Source organism: Sorex fumeus, unplaced genomic scaffold (assembly GCF_029834395.1).
Source record: "Sorex fumeus unplaced genomic scaffold, SorFum_2.1 ptg000099l, whole genome shotgun sequence".
In the NCBI taxonomy this organism is placed as follows: domain Eukaryota; kingdom Metazoa; phylum Chordata; class Mammalia; order Eulipotyphla; family Soricidae; genus Sorex; species Sorex fumeus.
This window is the reverse complement of record NW_026606156.1, coordinates 353,040-373,202: the sequence shown is the minus strand read 5'-3', so window position 1 is coordinate 373,202 and position 20,163 is coordinate 353,040. Positions and strand designations below refer to the sequence as shown.

At 46.6% G+C, this 20,163-nt stretch overlaps 1 protein-coding gene across 1 annotated transcript in view; it reads left to right on the top strand.

Annotated features, from left to right (window-relative positions):
- Window positions 1-12,320, top strand: part of NAA15 (N-alpha-acetyltransferase 15, NatA auxiliary subunit) — a 63,653-nt gene extending 51,333 nt beyond the window's left edge. The window contains exons 16-20 of the mRNA XM_056134502.1: window positions 1,824-1,932; window positions 3,516-3,614; window positions 4,863-5,006; window positions 7,706-7,803; window positions 9,637-12,320. Of these exons, the coding sequence (XP_055990477.1) occupies window positions 1,824-1,932; window positions 3,516-3,614; window positions 4,863-5,006; window positions 7,706-7,803; window positions 9,637-9,837 (651 nt within the window). The 3' untranslated portion in view covers window positions 9,838-12,320. The remainder of the gene's footprint in view (window positions 1-1,823; window positions 1,933-3,515; window positions 3,615-4,862; window positions 5,007-7,705; window positions 7,804-9,636) is intronic.
- The last annotated feature ends 7,843 nt before the right edge of the window (window positions 12,321-20,163 follow it).

The window sequence follows — 20,163 nt, the reverse complement described above, 5'->3', positions numbered from 1 at the left end:
TTATTGATCTTCGTTGTTTAATTCTGATGGCCTCATAGTTACCTGAAAACTTTAAATCACGGTTTCATAACTAAGGTAAATTTATGTATGATAAGTAGAGTTGAACAGCTGATGAACATCAGTATCTCTTTGCAGTTATGCAGTATAAAGCCATAGAGAAACCTGGCTTGGATGTAACCAGAACGTAGTGCCGTTGTTTCTCTAGTAACATACCTTCTAGGAAGGAAGAGCCTGTCTGCTTGTGGTCGGGAGTTGGTTGGAAGTACAAGGAATTGAGGAAGTGAAGAAAGTTAACCTTGCGGCTTCTTGAAGAGTGGCAGTCTTGTGTCTCTACCTGTTAGTGATGGCCTGCTGCCCTTATTCTTTCTCTTTCAGTTTCACGGTTGTTTTCCTTGTAACTCTCGATGTCTTTGCTTTGTGATTCTTAAAAGTGTCTGTGTGAATTGCTCAGCCACTGCTGACTACCAAGTAGCCCTGCAGAGCAGAATTCTCATTCCAGGGCCGTCGTAGAGACTTTCAGGTATTCCTGTGTCTGCCCCGGCCCGCATGGTCAGATACTGAATTGTTGTCATGTGCAACTTGAGGGCTGTGATCTCTACAAATGGATAAGGAAAGTCTTCCTGGGGCCTGGGGCCAGGGAGATGATAGCCTAACAGACCAGAGCACATGCTTTGCATTCTGGTAGCTGAGACTTGGTTCCCAGCACAGTGGGAGCGACCCTGTGAGCCAGAAGCAGGAGCCATGGAGCATCACTGCTTGTGACCCTAGAACCAAAGGGGATAAAGGGAAGTGCTTCTGATGACTAATTAGAAGGACACTAGTGGAGGCCTCAGTTTAATCAGCAGTTCTTAGTACATAGTTCTTTAGTACATAGTATTCTTACCTGCTAGGCACGTAACCCTACTTTTCCTTGGGTCGCGGCCTCCAACATAAGGCAGTGTCGGTGACTCCAAGCTCTTACAGTCGCAAGTGGCGTCGGAGGCTGTTTCTAAAGATTCCCGTCAAGTCTTGGTCTGTGTCTGTATTTGTTTCTTGGGATCCTGCATTTCAAAGTCGTCCTCTTTCCTGAATTACTTAGTTGTTTAGTTTTGTTTCACCAGTTCAGGATCTCATAGCGTAAAATTTAAAAGTTTTCTCAGCAGCTACAATAACAGTTAAGATTGGAAAAAAGGAAACGGTGAAGCGTGTGTGTCTGGTGTCCTGATGGAAGCGGCTGTCTTACTGTTTGCTGTTGGCCCTGGAGCAGTGCTGGGGCCTGAGTCCTTGCATGCAGTGCTGTGCGGACACCTCAGCTGCCGTCGGCCCGACTCGTTCCTGATCTCCAGCGCTTTTCCTGCAGGCATTCCAGGCCTTCTCAGTGATGAGCCGAGCAGTGTAGAGTGGACATGGGAACTGTCTAAAGTTGCTTGCTGTATTTCTCTTTGGAGTTGAAAAGCATTCTTTCCCATGCTAACTGTGGCTTCCTTCTCCCCCTCTTCATTCTGTGTATGTCCCATCCCCTGTCTTTTTCCCTTCATGCCTCTCTTGCCTAGTTCTCTTACTGTCTTGTAATTCTGTTTTCCTCTTCTTCCTTACTTGTGGGGTCATTTCTACCCATTGAAAATGAAATATCTGTGGGTGAAAACAAGCAGTGAGTTGAAGGATAGCAGATCGCCTTTTTAGATAGTAATTGGGAGGTTAAAATAAGAATACATACTTTGGGTTGCCTGCTGAGTGATTTATTTATTTTCTGCCAAAAATGCTCTTTTTCCCATTGAAAAAGTAAAATCACATCCCTTCTCCCTTTCCCTCACCAGTAATGCTTTCCTCTTTTTTTTGGTTAGGTTGAAACTCCGTTGGAAGAAGCCATTAAGTTTTTAACACCATTGAAGAACTTGGTGAAGAACAAAATAGAAACTCATCTTTTTGCCTTTGAGATTTACTTTCGGAAAGGTAGGCCACACTCAGCAGCGCTTCCTGGCAGACTTACCGCTGTCTTGGCCATGGCCGTGCAGCATCCTCCCAGGGCTCTCGCCAGAGACCAGCTCCCTTCCCTGTAGACCACTGTCTTCCTACCTCTTTCTAAATTGACATGGTCGTCTAAATTTTTTAATAAAAATGAAAATCATGCTAGAGTTAGTTTTGCGTAGTTTCTAGTTCATTAGTGGCCTTTGTAGGGGTGCAGTGGTCCCTCGGGTGATGTTAGAATAAGGACCAAGTTCAGATGGAGTTGCCGTGCACGTGTGTGGATGGAAGTTGACAGCCCTTAGGGGAGAGCAGTTCCCGGGACCAGACGCTTCTAGAGCTGCCTCGGCCTCGAGTCTCTTTCAGAACAGAAATGTATGTTCGGAATCTCCCTGGAAATCTGCCTTCTTTACTTGAGCAAACACAAAGTGATCCCCAGTTGCACTGAGGCTTCCCCCACCCTCCTTGTTTCAGTGCCCTCCTGAGTGGGTGAGGGAGGGCAGGTCCCTGCAGCGCTCCTCGCCAATTTGGGAAACACTGCTGAGAGAATAAGCATTCGATTTTAGCTCGGGACGATGGCGGAGGGGGTGGGGAGGAGGTACACTTCTGGATGGAGCGTATTTTACTTTATTATTTTTTATTATAGTGGGTGGGGTCCAACATCTAGCCTTGCTCAGGGCTTACTCCGTCTCTGCTCAGGGATCACTCCTACCGGTGGTCGGGGGACCATACTGGATCTTGGGGATCAGATTGGGTAAAGCTGTGCAAGGAAGCGCCCTACCTGCTGTGTTCTCTCTCCAGCCCCAAATGGATTGTATTCTAAAAAGATGCGGAGCTCAAAGAGCCTCTGAACAGAAAACACAGTGGTTCTGAGTGTCAGGAGGTTGTCTATATCTCCTGCACCAGGTGAACAATCAACGGTCTCTAGATTATACTTCCATATAGAATTGATCAAGCAGGGGAAATTAATTAAGGTGACACATGTGGAAGGGAAATTGGTCACTAGGATCTGACAGATGGCTCTTCCGCTACATAAAATGACATTTCATTTGAAAGAAAATGGAATTAAAGAGGTGGCAGTATAACTCTTCTATAAGAGGCACCTCTAGGGTATCCACTGGGAAATTTTGTTGATGGAAAGTTATTAAAGGAGCTAGTACAGCAGGTAAGACACTTGCCTTGCAGACAGCCAGCTTGGATTTAATTGCCAGCATTACGTGTGGTCCCCCCAAGGGGTAAGCACTCAACACAGGTGGATGAGCCATAAAACCAAAACATTTAAAAATAATACAGTGCTTAAAATATTGGAGAAAAGTTTCTATGTACATTTTAAATAAGTAGGATACACGGTAGCCTCGTTTTAATTTTTTCTTAAGTGTTGTGTGGAAAACATTTCCTAATATTACTTTCATAGTTGGATAGTAATTGCTTCTCAGGTACTGCAGCTCAGGTGTGATTGACTCAAAATTACACTTTCTATTCGGAAGGTCTTAGCCCTCCGAAGGAAGTAGTGGGTATCTTTTATTCATTCTGTGATCAGAGTTTTTTTTTTTTTTTTTTTTTTTTTACAGAGAAATTTCTTTTGATGCTACAATCAGTAAAGAGGGCATTTGCGATTGATTCTAGTCATCCCTGGCTTCACGAGTGTATGATTCGACTCTTTAGTACTGGTATGTGTTTAGTTCCCGTTATGTTTTTTATTACAGTTATTGATAGAGACTGTATAAGCAATCTGTAGAAGTTATCATAAATTCAATCATTTTAAAGCTCCCATGTATCAAATTGGATGAGGGAAAAAAAAAGCAGGATTATTTTAAGATTTTTGGGAGGGCTGTGGGAGTACATCCTGTGCCCGAGAAATACTCCAGACTCTGAACTCAAGGGCTCACTCCTGGGGCCCAGAGTGATAGGACAGCTGGTAGGGTACTGCCGTGCACACAGCCAACCTGCGTTTGGTCCCAGGCATCACCAGGAAGGATCCCTGAGCTCAGAGCCAGGAGTAAGTCCTGAGCACCACAGAGCATGGCCCAAAATTCAGAAACCATAAAAGATTGAATGTTGAAGTAATTTAATATCTGCTGTATAGAATCATATACTATATGGCATCTCTTTCCTATTTCCTTTTAATTTACAAGAAACATTCTCGGCACTTTTTCAGATTTTCATTGGTGTTAGCTTATTGGTATGTCTTTCACACATAGCCTTTCCTTATTGTGATCCTTCTAGGTTAAATATCTCTGAATTTTAGAGATAAATGGTCAGGAGGTTCAGACCGGTTATGATTTGTCTAAGTATAGGTTTGGATGCAGGTTTATCTGCCAAAGTTCCACATGGTTCTTTTTACTAGAAGAAGCACTTCTAGAGGTCAACCCAGGGAGGGTAGGGGTGACTGGCATCTCCGAGTGCCAAAGGAAGAACTGACTGTGCATGTGCATTGGGAAAGGTGCCCCTTTGAGTTCCTGAGACTGAAGCGGAGTTCACACGGCCCAAGCGAGTGAAGATTGTAAAGTCAGGGCCAGCAGATTTTCTTGGAAAATGGTTTAGTTGGTAATGCAGACTTAAAGATGGTTTGGGTGAAGGAAATTCTTTTGGCCCAGCCCTTCAGATATATAGTGAAGTTATTTACCAGGTAAGTCTCTTGCCTACCAGGCTGCCTTCATTATGAAGGGCTTAGATCATCTTTGGTCATCTGCTTTTTCCTCTTTCTGGATATCGTCTATCATTGGTGTGCCTTTAGAAGATCATTCATTTTTCTGATATCCTTTGAATCTTGACTTACTACTGGGTTTTTATATCATCTTGTGTATAATTGTTTTATTTCACTGATGTTACAAGTAGGTAAAATTTTAATCAGTACTAATAACTTTTTTAATTCTATTTATTTTAGAGTACTAATAATTCTTTAATTTGTTCAGCAGTATGTGAAAGTAAAGATTTACCTGATGCAGTTAGAACAGTATTAAAACAAGAAATGAATCGTCTTTTTGGAGCAACAAATCCAAAGAATTTTAATGAAACATTTCTGAAAAGAAATTCTGATTCATTGCCACACAGATTATCAGGTAATTACTTTGTTCTGTAGTCTTCTGAATAACTTGATCGATTTCCAGCCGAACGGGGTCCCTTGTACATATGTCCCTTTGTTGGCTTGTGGTTGCGGCCCAGGTCCAGCTGTGCACAGGCCTGGGCTGCATGGTGCCAGGCATGCATGCAGGGGTCACAGCACGCCAAGCATAGAAAGGAACCAGAGCGCTGGCACCTGAAGTCCCTTGGGCCCCAGAGAGTGGTGCTTCCGGGTTGCTCCCGCAGTGCTGCGGAGAGCACGGGGTGCTCTGGCTCAAATTCTGGGCTCCAGCAGGCAGAGAGCAGTGAGTGCTTTGTCCCTCAGAGCCCTCTCCCTTGGCCTGTGTCAGATTTTAGTTCATAATCATTCACTTTCTTAGACAAGATCATTGTGAATTAATTTGGTTTCTCCTGAGACCCAGAGGCATTACAGATATAGCTGAGTTTGGTTCTGTGTTATTATTTGGTGAATGGGGAGATTTCATTCGGATGCACTTTTCCCCATCACTGTAATGTCCCTCTGGATGGGGAAGGTGGCATATCCTCGTGCTGTTTGGGGACTAGTGCCAGAGATTGAACTCGGGCCTCCCACATACCCAGTGTGAGCCCCTTGAGGCATTTCTCTACCACTGTCAGTTACTCTTGAATTTTGCTTAGATGTCACCACCAGCATCTATTTCTTGTGCCTACGTAACATACCAGAGTTAGAAAGTCTCTCTCTCTCTCTCTCTGGGTTTTTTTGTGGCTTTTTTGTTTTGTTTTGTTTTGTTTTGTTTTTTGACTTTTGGGCTACACCTGGTGATGCTCAGGAGTTACTCCTGGCGGTGCTCGGGGACATTACGGGTTGCCAGGGGTTAAACCCAAGTCAGCCGTGTGCAAAGGGCCATTCCTGATGTACTGTTACTCTGGCCCAGAAAGGCTAACTTTCTAAGGGTCCATGACAGTGAGTGCAACGTGGGACTTGCTGGGCCTGTGTCAGACTTTGCTGGTATTCTTGGAAACACGTACTGAGAAGCCCAATAGCTGTGCTTGCTTCTGTGAAGCTGGCTGCTGGGCAGATCACCACCCTCTGCCTCCCATCCCCTCTCCCCGCTGTCAGTAATATGAAGTATTATCCTCCATACAGTAGGTTCATTTTAGGAAGAAAACAGCTATTTATGTATTAAGCAGCAAAGGCAAGGAATATTAGACAAGAGTTCTCAATATTTCTTCATAGTGAATCATTTATTTATTTATTTTTTTGCTTTTTGGGTCACACCCAGCAATGCTCAAGGGTTACTCCTGGCGGTGCTTGGGGGACCATATGGGATGCTGGGAATCAACCCGGGTTGGCCGCATGCAAAGCAAATGCCCTACCCGCTGTGCTATCGCTCCAGCCCGACAGTCATTTTTCTAGTTTAGACAAGATTTATTTCTGGTTTTCCTTTTAAGGATTATTATAAATAGTTTTTTGGCTCCATTGACTGCTCAGAGGTTACTCATGACTCTACTCTGTATACTCCTGGAGGGGCTCAGGGGCATATGTGGTCTGGAGGGTCAGCTGTATGCAACAAGCAAGCGCCATCCCTGCTGGATTTGGTCTCAAGCTCACAAGATTATTATTATTTGACTTTATTTAAACATCATGTTTCACACAATTTTCCTAATACAGTTGTTAAAACTATTCAGATGTTCCAACACCAATCCCACCACCAGTGACCTTCTATCTATTGTTGGCCCCATTTTCCCAGCTACTTCCCCCCATGCCTGCCCCCTCAGGAGGCACAAATAATTTATATTGTTTCTCACAACTAAATAGCTAACAGAATCATCAAAAAACAGGAATAAAAGAAAATTTAAAAGTCACTTTATCCCTGCATGGGCTCAGTAAATCCTTGTTTGAGGGTTTTACTAAGCTGTTTGTTCACTGAGCTTTTTGTGTTACTGTGATGATTGGGCTTAATTGGCTTCTGTGTTACTTTTCATCTAATTTGGTGTGCTCTTCCTGGGCTGTCAGTATTGTGGAATTTGGAGCTGTCCGGAGCCCCAGAATATGTAGGGCTAGACCCATGAATTTTCATGGTGGAGCCTGGGATTGTATGTATCTGCTGGGGCTTCCAGAAGTGTGCGGGTGAGAGGGAGGGGTGCTGTCTGCTCAGCCCACTCTGAGAAGACCCCAGAGTTCTCGGGCTGACATCTGATGTAGCACTGCACTGTCGCACTGTCCTCCTGTTGTCCATCAGTTTGCTCGAGCGGGCATCAGTAACGTCTCCATTGTGAGACTTGTTACTGTTTTTGGCATATCGAATGCGCCATGATAGCCTGCCAGGCTCTGCCGTGCAGGCTATTAATTGTGAAGAGGTGGAGTGGGACTGTTAGCATGGTGGCAGCTGTGGGATGTGGATGTGTCTGCTGGGGCTTTGGCAGGATGGGAGCTCCGTCCCCCTTTCTCAGGGCACCCTAGTTTTATTTTCGGCCCAGAGACCATTGTACCATGAATTTTTGCAGCTTGTCATGTATTTCCTCCAAGAATTAGTCATGCATCTGAGAGCTGGCCAGATGGGTGAGTTGACATCCCATAAGATTATTCTTTAATGGTCATGATTTTTCTACTAAAGTTCAAAACAGTTCACATATATGTTAAGCTTTATGTTGAAATGAAGAGAAGATGCTGGTTTTCCTTTCATGTAAAGCATGTTTTTTTTTTCTTTTCATTTAGCTGCCAAAATGGTATTTTATTTAGATTCTTCTAGTCAGAAGCGAGCTATAGAATTGGCAACAACGCTTGATGAATCCCTCACTAACAGGAACCTTCAGGTAAAGAGTTTTCTAGAATTTCTAAGAGCATCTGACTTTTGTTTCTCTTTCACAGACAACTTTTGGTGTTATTCACACACACATTCTCTAGACCGTTAGAATCTGTCTGAAAAGTAAGTCTCTGTATAGCTCTATTTCTGTTCACCCGCATAGCTCCTTGGCATTCAGTAACTACTTTCCTGCCTGTGACTTGGAATAGCTTTTTTAGGAACTCATTTTAATCAAATCATCTATACATTCTATAATTACACTATACTTGGACTTTGATTCATAGCTACATTTCAGAACAGATTCTCAGTGAAGATTCTGGCACGTTTTAGACCAGAGCTATGTGAGAAGACCAGACCCACTTAATAGTTTGCAGTGGGAGATGAGTTAAGATTTTATAAGGGGGCTGGATTGATAGTACAGTGGGTAGAGCACTGGCTTGGTATGTAGCCAACCCAGGTTTGATCCCTGTCACCCCATATGGTCCCTCAAGCCGTACCATTAATGATCCCTACTTCTAGAGCACCCTGAGCTCTAGAACATCCTGAGCACTGCTGGTGTGGCCCAGTACAACAAAGATTTTATATGGGTCTTTTGCAACATTGAGTATAGGTGAGGCCAGGATCCAAGGACAGCTGAGTCCCCGTGCTTCCTGACCACACTGTAAAGATGGAATCAGCTCTGTGTATTCCTATAATAGCACAGAATGGAAATCTTTCTCCTTCTTCCACCTGTCTCTCTTGTCCTGTCCCCTACCCACCTCCGTCACTTTCTGTCTCTCCATCCCCCACCTGGCTGTACTGAGGCCTTAGTCCTGGCTTTCCACTCAGTAATCACTTCGTTGGTGTCCATGAGGTGCTGGGGGTTGAACCTGGTTGGCGTATATGCAAAGCAAGTAGCACCTTACTTGCTCAACTATATCTTCAGCTTAGGAAATACCTTTAAGAGAAACATTTGATTGCTTACTTTTTTTTTTTTTTTTTTGCTTTTTGGGTCACACCCAGCAAAGTACAGGGGTTACTCCTGGTTTTGCACTTAGGAGTTACTCCTGGCAGTGCTCGGGGGGGGACCATATGGGATGCTGGGAATCAAACCCGGGTCGGCCAAGTACAAGATAAAGACCCTACCCACTGTGCTATCGCTCCAGCCCCCAACATTTGAAAGTTTATTCTAATAAATGTGGTACCTAGCTTTTTCCTAGGGAAATCTGAAGAAAACCCTGAGCAACTCAAGTCAGAATATATTAAACACAGAAGAAGTCAGTCCTATGCATTTGGTTGAGAGAATCGCTGTTTTCGTGAACCAGATTTTTGGTGCATATTTGTATTTTGTGAAGACCCTCTTACTGACCAGCCGTTAAGGTTTCCTTGCATTGAATACAAGATTGAAAACCATGTGTACTTGTGCCAACTCCATCAAGGCTCCACATAAGTTCATTGCCTACTTGGAGCATCTGGCATGGGTGCCCCACCAGGTTGGCTTCCTCGGCTGGGGACTGGAGTGTGTCCTGGCAGCCGCAGGTGCTCCCGCTGTCCTCCTTTTGCACAAACGCCACGCTTCCAAGAAACTTCCTTTTCACTTTGTCATTTTTATGGTCTTGGGGATTAAACTGAGGTTTCCTGCATGCGAGGAGCGTGCTGTACCACTGATCCACATCCGTGGCCCCAGACTCAGTCTAATGGAATATATTTGTGCCAGTTGGTCATAAGTCTGTACAGTTGCCTTTCTGTTGGTAATGGCATGTTTAATATATATACACCATAAAGATTTACGTGGGTTGCTTTGTGTTCTTTTGCCTTTCTTTCAAGTTATAATGGTGCCTTTTGGGCCTGTCTTTTTCTCCAGACATGTATGGAGGTCTTAGAAGCGTTGTGTGACGGGAGCCTAGGAGACTGTAAAGAAGCTGCTGACGCTTATCGAGCAAATTGTCATAAGCTTTTCCCTTACGCTTTGGCTTTCCTGCCTCCTGGCTATGAAGAGGATATGAAGATCACAGTCAATGGAGATAGTTCTGCCGAACCCGAAGAACTGGCCAATGAAATCTGAACATCACGAAACAAGCAAATGGAATGACTTTGGACCATATCTAGTGTATAATATTTTTGTCACGCACCTGCTGCATTGCTCTAACTTACACAGAATGAGAAGAGTAAATGTTCATGCCTTCAAATAGTGTTTTACGTTTTTTATCCTGCTGAAAAGTATATATAAAATATCTAACATATTACAGGATCTAGGTTCAGTTTCTTAAACAATTAAAAGCTGCTAAAATTGAGGGATTACAAAAAGACACCTTGTCCTATTCCTACCTACCCACCCATGTTTTTAAACTAATTTATATAAAATCTGGAGGCTGTTACAGCTAACAAAGCAGGTGTGTGGCAGAAATATTTCTTTAAATTTGTCTTGTGAGATTTGACTATATCTCAGACAGCGTGAGCGCTGTTTTAGCACTGGATTCTTTCACTGAGCACAAACAGTTGTTGGGGCTTTAGCATCTGACTGATTTTGTTACGGGATTGATTCTGACCGTAAGGATGCAATGTGAATCACTATTACAGAGATGCCTACAGCAGATCTTGCTGTTGGAGAGGCTGGGACATAGCGATGCCAACAGAATTAGAAGAAACCTAGAGGGTGTTCAGTAACGCTTGTTGTATTTCCCAAATTCACTGTACATGATCAGTTTGGTGTTCTTGTACCACAGTTTTTAACTGAAGGAACCAGTTGGAACAATCTCAATTTTTAACTCAAACTTGAAGAACTAAAATAACAATGCAAACCTTCAGCGTTGTTTGGCCAAACTTGTTAAAACTGTAATGCAAGAACCAAATGCACTGTGATGTGGCACCAACTTAATTAGCAAGCATGAATTTTTTTCACCCAAGCGTGAAAAAGAAACTCAACCATGGCTTGAAGTTCAAGAGCAGAACTCCTACCATTCTCTGACTGATCAAGAGACTCATAGTTTCAAACCTCGGCAGGCCTTGTTCACGATATGCAGAAAAAAAGTGCTGCAGTTTAGATACCTCTGGAATTTTTCCACAGTGTCACAGGTTTGTAATACTTGAAGCCCTACATTTCTAAGAATATATTTCTTGCTCAGTTATTTCAGGCAAGCCCGAGACTTTGTAATTTTTAAAGGGCCCAAGATTTTTTTTTTTTTCAATAACAGACCAGCTTCTTTTTCCTGCAGTTACAGATGTAATTTCCTTTTTGTTGTCAAACATAAGGTACCAAATATGATGCAATAAATTGTTTTGAAAAACAGTGGTGTGAATTTTCAACTACTCTGTGTTGGGCTTCTGTGTGGAAATACACAGGTGGAAACAGAGGTGAAGCCAGAGGCTGGCAGGTAGTGCTGGGCCGGGGATGCCAGGACGCCAGTGTAGGGCCGCACCTGCTGCAGGACGCCGTTCAAGGAGACAGGAAGGCAGCAGGTCCCGTGAATGGAATTCCCGATGGGAATAGAAACCCGCAGTCTGCTCTTTCGATCAAGAAAATGAACTTCCAAATGCTAATCGTGTATACCGAGAACTAGCCTCAGGCTCGGTTTTCTCGTATTTGCAAGCTCTCAGCAAATCAGATTTAAGTAGAATGAAGCAGTTGTGTATATAATTGACCTTTTTGTGGTACTTTTTCATTTATAGGAAGTAGGTTCTAAAGGGCAGTTTCAGCAGCCTCGATCCTTTACCGATTGACCCGGTGGGCTCAGGGCAGCCTGTCCGAGCACACGACCTGCAGTCTCGGCCCAGGCCACCAACCTAGTGACGAACAGAGAAGGACAAGCCGAACCCCAGAGCTTTGTTCGGTGGTAGTAACTGGCCCTGTCTCAGGAACATCTTCACAGATGGCAAACACAAACTTTTCCAAACTTCTCCTGTGAGTGGCGACTGCCGTGCTCATTGCCGGGAAAGAACACTAGTGCTACCTCTTGCCGCCGAGGGGGCGGAGGAGGCACCCGCCATAAGCTGGGGTGTGTGTGTGTGTGAATTCTGTTTAAACTCTACTGTATATGGAAATGGAACTCATCTATCTGTCTTGACAATGTTCACGATGTAGATTGTCTTAGAACGAATTTCCTTAAGTCTCAGAACTCAGCGCGGATGCCAGCCGTGAGGAGCTCATTTCCTGACATGTATATTGTATCCCATCCCGACTTTACTGGAACTATTGAATAAATACTTTATTTTCTTCCAGGTTTAATCGCTAGTGGATACATTGTCTGGTGTCCGAGGGCCTTGACAAATTCACTTTCTGGCCAGGCGTCACTCCTAAAACATTGTACTGTTTTGCTCTTAGTATCAGCTGGATCATCTCCCATTTGCCTCACTCACCCTATTAATCCCAAATGATGCTGTGGGGGGCAGCAGGGTGAGGAGAAGAGTGGGGGCGATGCAGTGATGTTGTAATCTCAACAAGTGCCTTATGTCGATTGCTAAGAACTGATGTTACCAACCCTTTTGAGAAGAAAGGGTCCTTTGGCCTGTATTAACATAGGAAAGTAAAGTTTGTTTTGTTTTTCTTTATATTTACTACTCTTGTCATTTCTCGTTTAAGGATTCAAATCTGACTAGATTAGTGTTCTCGGCTTTGGTCGGGCAGCTGTCTGTTGCTCGGGCGCAGCTTCCTTTGATCGGCGCTGAGCCAGGCCCACGTCCCCGCCACTGGCCCTCCCTTGTGTTGTCCGGCCACTGCAGCTGCTGCTTGAAAGTGGACCCTGTAAGGTGAAGATGGCTGTTGTGACCACGTCTCCTGCATTATTTCTGGGGATTTCTAGGTTCTCTTGCCACGGGAGGCCATCAGTTTAGAGCAGGGTAGGGAATATCCATTTCGGCCGTTTCTTTTTGCATATTTATGCTGACTTTCTTGGACAGGCAGCCCATGGAATCCTGTGTGTCCAGCCGTGTACCAGGGCGAGACCACAGGATTTGGCGAACTTAGATGACCCACAGTCCCACCTTCGCTTTTCGAAGAAAAGGGAGGTGTTGGGGTTCTCAAGACACGTTTATTTTCCTTAGTCCGGACAGCCTTCCAGTGTGAAATGCTCATGGTGGGAGGCAGTCCGGTCCCGAGGACGGGACGGGGTGTGACGGGACATGTCTTCCTGCTCATCTCAGGCCAGGCGCCCCTCGGCCGCTCTGTTGTCACCTAGGCGTTGCCAACCCACTGCCAGACCCGACTCAGGTGGCTTTGTCTCGGGACTGGCCTGGAGAAAGGAAACATCTGGAATATTTAAAGAGGACTTTCTTAGGAGCTTGGCAAGCTGAACAGTTGAAACTTCAGTGCTCAAGAGTGTTCCGTGTCCAAAGCAATAGATCGTGTCAAATGTCAAGGTGCTATTCAGCCATCTGATGTGGCTCACGTCGCTTGTCATTTTCATAGCAGACCTGTATGTTCTTTCCCGGAATCTATTTTGTCACACAAAATCTGTAGTTCTTCCCAGTGATGTCATATATGATGGGAGGGGTTTTTATTTTCCCTTTCTTGTAGGAGGGGTAGGTGGTGCTTTTTAGTGGTACTTGGGGGAACTCAAGACTCAGTGACAGTCTTTTTAAGTAAAACATTGTATTCGGAGGTTTTGAAGGTGTGGAGAAGAGATGGGAGGGGGAAGAGAGAGAAAGAAACATGCTCAAGAGAAAATGCGGGCTTCTACAAGGGTGGAGAGAGACCTTGGGATATATATACCCCAGCATTAGAAACGAAAGCATTAAAGTATACATCTCAAGAGGGTAGATGCGGGCGACACGTGCTCACGCACCACATGTGCTTGGCCAGGTTGGCACAAGCAGCACATGTGTTCAGGCAGCATATACGCCAATGCTAGTAATTCTTGCCACTGACCTTCAGTTCAGTGCTATGGTCTGTTGAGGAAAATATTGAAAGTATAGCTTGAGGGTGTCATTTCCTCCCTTTTTCTCCAAGATCCAAAAAAAAGGGTCCAGAAAGGAGATACAAGAGTTAAGACTGTGCGCAGATGACTCCAATTTGAATACCTAGGACCATATATGGTTCCCCAAGCAACTCCAGGAATGGTCCCTGAGCATAATTGGTTGTGACCCCCCCCCCCAACTCCCCACCAAAAAGCCAAAATCGGACCAGAGACAATAAAGTGATGTAAGGTGCTTGCTACACTTGTGACTGACCTCAGTTTACCTTCAGGACTGATCCCTGAGTACAGCCAAGTGTGATACAAAGAAATATTTCTGGTTTAAAATGTGAACTTTGGGGGCCAGAAAAGTACAGCGTTTAAGGCACTTGCCTTGCATAAAGCCCACGATCCCCAGCACCACATGGGCCCCTAAGTGTGCCAGGAGTGACCCATGAGTGCAGGGCCAGGAGAAAGCCGAGCACCACTGGGTGAGGCCCCCAAACCAAAATAATAATCGTCTGGGACCAGAGAGATGTTCGGTGTTTGCCTTATGCTTGGGTGACCAGGTTCAACACCCCTCAGCATCCCATACGATCCCCCAAGCACCCAGGAGTGAACTCAGAGCAGAGCCAGGAGGAAGCCCTGAGCACTGCTGTGTGTAGAGATAAATGATCTGGCAAGAGGGAGTTCAAAAGGCTGAGCGCTTGCAGAGCGGGCTCTGTATACAGGCAGCTGGGGCTACATCTCCGGTGCTACATGGTCCTTTGAGTACCACCACGAGCAACCTGGAGCACAGACCCAGGAGTAGTCCCCAAGCACTGCCTGGTCCCAAAAGAAACATCATTAAGGTTTTGAGTGGATGAGTACCAGGATAGTGCAGAGTTGACTGGCCTGGTCAGATTGGGGACTGTTACCCTTGGAAGCTTGGAACACTCAAACCTTGGAACACTCAAACCTATCACCTACATGATTTTCTCCAGAGGCCAGGGTTTCTGCAAAAAGTGAATTAAGGCTAAAGTAGTAGAACTTGGGGATGGAGCAATAGCACAGCGGGTAGGGCGTTTGCCTTGCATGCGGCCAACCTGGGTTCGATTCCCAGCATCCCATATGGTCCCCTGAGCACCGCCAGGGTTGATTCCTGAGTGCAGAGCCAGGAGTAAGCCCTGAGCATCGCTGGATGTGACCCAAAAAGAAAAAAAAAAAGTAGAACTTGCCATGCATGCGGCCACTCCTCTTTGTACCCCTTACACCACATGGGGTCCCCTAAGCACCACTAGGAATGATTGCTGAGAACAGCTAGGGGTACTCCCTGAGCACTACCAGGGTGGCCAAAAATAAAAAGTGGAGGGCTGGAAAGAGTACAGCAATTAAGGCAACTTTACTGCAGGTAGCTGAGACGGGTTCCATCTCTGACACCACAGAGGGTCCCCCGAGCAGTGCCAGGAGTGACCCCTAAGTGCAGAGGCAGGAGAAAGTGCTGAGCCTAGCTGGGTGTGGCCTCAAACAAAAAACGTTGTTCACTTGGGCAGCACAAATACTAAAATTGGGACAATGCAAGGGTGTTTGACTTGGAAGTGGCCTACCCAGGTTTGATCCCCAATATCCCTTATGGTCCCCGGAGCATCACTAGGATTAACTCCTCAGTGCAGAGCCAAGAGTAACCCCTGAGCAATGCTGAGTGTGCCTAAAAATAAAGGTGAACTGGTGTGAGAGCTCAGCTGCAGATAGAATCATGATTCTAGGCCACGTGGAGCTCAGAGCTCGAGGCTGGTCTGTGCATGTAGAGATTGATGTGCCAGGCCTGAGCCAAACCAAAGCTGCTCTATTCAAGCTGCTGAGTAACATTCTGGATGATTGAATAGGTCTCTGAACACCCAGTCTCTTTTTTCTGGAAGTGGGTTAGCTTCATAGACTACCCTTCACTTTATTTGTCCTTGACAGGTCAGATAAATTTGTGTCAATGCTGTTCTCTTCGTTTTAATGCACAGGATACCTTTCCCTCATTTCTGCAATTGGGGATGTTTATTTTCAGGGGATGGGTGGATTAGGGTTGGATCACACCTGGTGGTACCCAAGGCTTTTTCCTGGCTCTGCTCAGGACCTATTCCTGGCAGGGCTTGAGAGACCGTATGCATTGCCGGGCATTAAACCAGGCTTGACCATATGCCTTAACCTTTGTACTTTCCAGTTCAAAGGTGCAGATGATTTAGTCTCCAGTGGAAGTGTTGCCTAACACCCAAGACTCTGAGTTGGTCCTGGAGCCTTGATCTTGCTCCTTGTCTCCACCATCACGGTGCTCCCCGGATTCTCTTCACTCAGTAACCAGAAAGATGAATGACAGATCTTTCCCACCATCCACCAACACTGGTGCTTTCTCATGTTTGATATATGCTAGTCCTGCTGGTGTGAGTTGTTGCTTTTGTCCTTCGAATTGCATTTTCCGGATAATGTGTGATGAACACTTTCTCATGGCTCTTGGCATGAAAGCCATACATGTCAAGACATCCATACATGTCTTCAGGATGTGTCTGTTCCTCTCTCTCCATGCTTTGATGGGGTAATTGGTTTTGCTGTGGCTGAGTATCATCAGTGCTTCTGATCCCAGACTTTATCCATTTATCTGATTTTGCATGGGACCAGCAAGCAGGTTAAGTCCAGTATCTTGTCAACAGGTTGGATCTTGTATTCAGTTATGTCAGGTTTTTAAACTTATCTTCTGGGGAGGAAGCTCTGGGACCTCAGTTCCACAAAGAGATGAAGAGATTAGATCATCAGTTTCAGACTGATGAAGAATTCGCAGGACCCAGCTTGCTGACCAACCTGCTTTAATGAGTCAGATGGGATGGAGCCATAGTACAGCTTGGTAGGGCACTTGCCTCACATGCCATCCACCCGGTTCAAACCCCTGGCATCCCATATGATCCTCCAGGCCCACCAGGAGTGATTCCTGAGTGCAGAGTCAGGTTTTAATTTTTTTCAAAGTAATAAAAACCCTCTGAAAAAATACAAGTGACAGGTCAAAGGCTTGATCAGACTATCAGATTTGATATATGGGTCAGACCATGTATCAGACCAGACCATATACCAAATCAGACCACATATCAGACTCTAGGAGATAGAATGAGGAAGTGCAAAGGGCTGAGAAAGATGCTCAGTGCAATTTGCACTTATTTGGTCCAACAGGAACTTTTGGACCTGAATAGCTGTAAAGTCTTTTTTTCTGAGCTGGGAAACTAAACAAAGTCCTAATTCCCAAGCCACATGACTGTTAGTACTTAGAGGATTTGTGAGCATGGCTCTGGAGCAGGCATGCAATTGGGAACATTTCATTGATTGTTGAAGTAGCAGGCTGTGAGCTGTGTCACCAGCCTAGGGGAAGACCAGTGTGTTGATGAGCTGTTTCAGCAGCACACTTGGGAGTTCCTTGCTCTCCGAGGTATGGACACACCTTATTTGTTTAGTGTTAAACTTGATCATCAAATCTTTGATGACGCTTGACCATTTTTTTTTGTTGTTGTTGCTGGGGATGGAAGTTCGCACACATGGCCCATACGCTAGCCCTTTGAGCCATTTATCTGGTGCCTAACAGTTCTTTATTAGAAAAGGCAAGCTTTCCCCTTACCTTGTCAGAACTGTTGGTGATCGGGTGTCATTGGGTGTGCTGCTTGCAGGGCATTGGACTGCTTGTACAGGTGCTGGCCTGGGGCCACACTAAACTGTGGTGTTCAAGCCCGTTTGCAGCTCCCCTGGGCCCACATCTACTGGAGCTTCTTCTATTGCAGCTTGATGTCTACACAGACCACCCACAGTAAGCACTTAGCAAAAGGACTGACAGTCTCCACTAACATGAGTCTAGAGGAGTTGGCCAGGTGAAAGACAAGGAACTTCACACCGATACTCTCTCTGCCCCAATAGTACTCAGGATTACTCTTGGCTCTGTGCTCAGGGGTTACTCCTGGTGGACCATATGGGATGCCAGGGATTGAACATGTGTTCACTGCACATAAGGCAAACACCATTATCAACTCAGCCCAGCCCTGACTCCTAAACTCTCTACCTTTTCACTTCCTCTACAATAAACGATGGCTAGAACTAAGTCAAACTTTATGCCACTTTGAGGCTAGAACCCAGGTCTGAAGCATGCACTGCTCACAGTTGACCATGCTGGCCCATCTCTTGTTTCTACCTACCCTCCTGATGCACTGTAGCACTGTCCTTCCCATGTTCATTGATTTGTTCGAGTGGGCACCAGTAACGTCTCCATTATGAGACTTGTTACTGTTTTTGGCATATTGAATACGACATGGGGAACTTGCCAGGCTCTACTGTGCAGGCAGGATACTCTTGGTAGCTTGCTGGGCTGAGAGGGATGGAGGAATCGAACCTGGGTCGGCGCCACGTGCAAGGCAAATGCCCTACCTGCTGTGCTATTGCTCCTGCCCACCCTCCTAATACAGGAAACAGGAGGAATATTTTTTAGGAAACAATTACAAAATACTCCCTTCGTAGCCACCAGGTGGCAGTAGTGCAAGACAAATGCTTTAGCCACTCTTCCATGTCCTTGGCCTGTCAAAGGCACAATGTCCCCTTCAATCACTGCTTTGTGACTGAGTACCAGAGTGTGGCTCCAGGACAAACCAGAAATCAGAAAGAACAAGGCCTTAGGGTTTCACTTTTTCCCCCTTAAACCAGTCTTTGAAAAGACCTGATTACCCACCCCAAAACTGGATTCTTCAACTGTGTTGTTTTTCACTTTCAGATTCTCTTATTCAAATTGATGCGTTGACTTAAAAGATTATATTCCGAGCTCTCCTGCAATAGTTTTCTAGGGTGGTTTTTGGTGCTGCTGATGATTAAACCCTTGCACATACAAGTGCTCTAACCAATGAGCTATGTCTCTGGCAGTGGGCTCATACACCAGAGACAAATAATCGTGTTTTCCAGTCCACGAAAACTGAGGAACTTGATGCACTTTCAAGTAGAATAAGCTTTGTGTCCAACCTAACTTGATAGTATCGACTGCAGTTTTCCTACAATACAAGTTGTATACTTAGGCTTTAGGAATCCCTCATGGATTTTGGACCCTTTTATTACCGCTTCCCTCTTCGACCTTTTGCTTCATCCAAGTGAAGTGTTTATGCTTTTCCTTCCTTCCAGTTTCATCCTGGCAAGTACTTGCAGCTCTGTGCTCAGCAGGCCTTATGGTTCAGGGAGAGGGGTTGAACCCTACTCCTCCTCCTAGCCTGCGCAGTCAGCCTCTTGAGTTACCTCTTTGCTGCCTCGATCTCCTTTTCTAGAACTTTCAGGACTCGGTTGTTCCCCTTCCTCTTCTTGAAGTCTGGCCAAGTCCACTTCTCTATAGTCCTTGTTCTAAACTGTTGAATCATCAGTGCAACCAGGAAAGACGGCTTGTCTTGTCACTGTGACACAAGAAGACGACTTCTCATGGAAGGAAAAAAAAAAAGTCTCCCTATCTCTCCCTCCTTCAGCCTTTTTTGCAATGATAGGTTTCTGAGGACAAGCTCCCGGTCATCCAAAAGAGATTCTTGAAAGTCACTTGGTCCAGGGCCCCAAACTCAAGTACGAGACAACCTGCCCATATGCTGAGACATCTCAGCTGTGACATCACTGCACACAGCCAGGACACAATGGGTCTTATTCATGCCCAAGAGGTGGCCCGAGTAACAACTGGGCCGGACTGAATGCTCCCCAGGGGCCACCATGTGATTTCCTTTACTTCTCGGGCCACGGGCGTTGGCTGGACCAGCTCGGGGGTCACAAGTATTTATGAAAGTCCGCGGCTGCTCCCGATGAACTTCTTCTGGCCCCAGGAGCACTGGGGGTCGGCGCACCACGGCCAATGCCGGGGCAGGCCTGGGGCCGCCAAGCCCGCGGGTTACAGGGCCCCGCGCCGCTCGGGACTCGCCGTCCGGGGCGTCTGGGGCGGGGGGCGGCCCAGCTCTTGGCCCCGGCGTGCCGGCCAACAAGGCGCCCCGCCGCAGTCCACGCAGGGCCCGCGCCTCCGGCCCGCGGCCGGCCCCGGCCCCCGCCCGCCGCGCCCGCCCCCCGGCCTTGCCCGGGACCCGCGCCCGGCACCCAGCGCGCACCCGGCGCCCAGCCCGCACCCCGGCGCTTCCGCGCGCGCCTCGCCAGAACGCCTGTGGTACTCGCTTCCCTTCGGCAGCATTTCGGCTCTCCCCGCACCGAGGGTGAGCGCGCCCCTTCCTCCGGGGCGCAGGGGCCCGGCGCGGGACCGGGCCGGGGTAAAGGGGCCGAGGCTCCGAGGCTCGAGCGCTAGGACTCGCGCCTCTCCTCGCCGCCAACCCGGCCCGGGCTAGCCAGGCGCCTTCCCAGGTACCCGCGCGCGGACGGAGCGGTGCAGGGGCGGGGCGGGAGGGCACGGCGGCTGCGCAGTGGGTGGGGCCGGAAGTCGCGCGGCTGCGTAGTGCGCAGGGGGCGGGGCAGAAGGATGCGCGGCTTCGCAGTGGACGGGGCTGGAG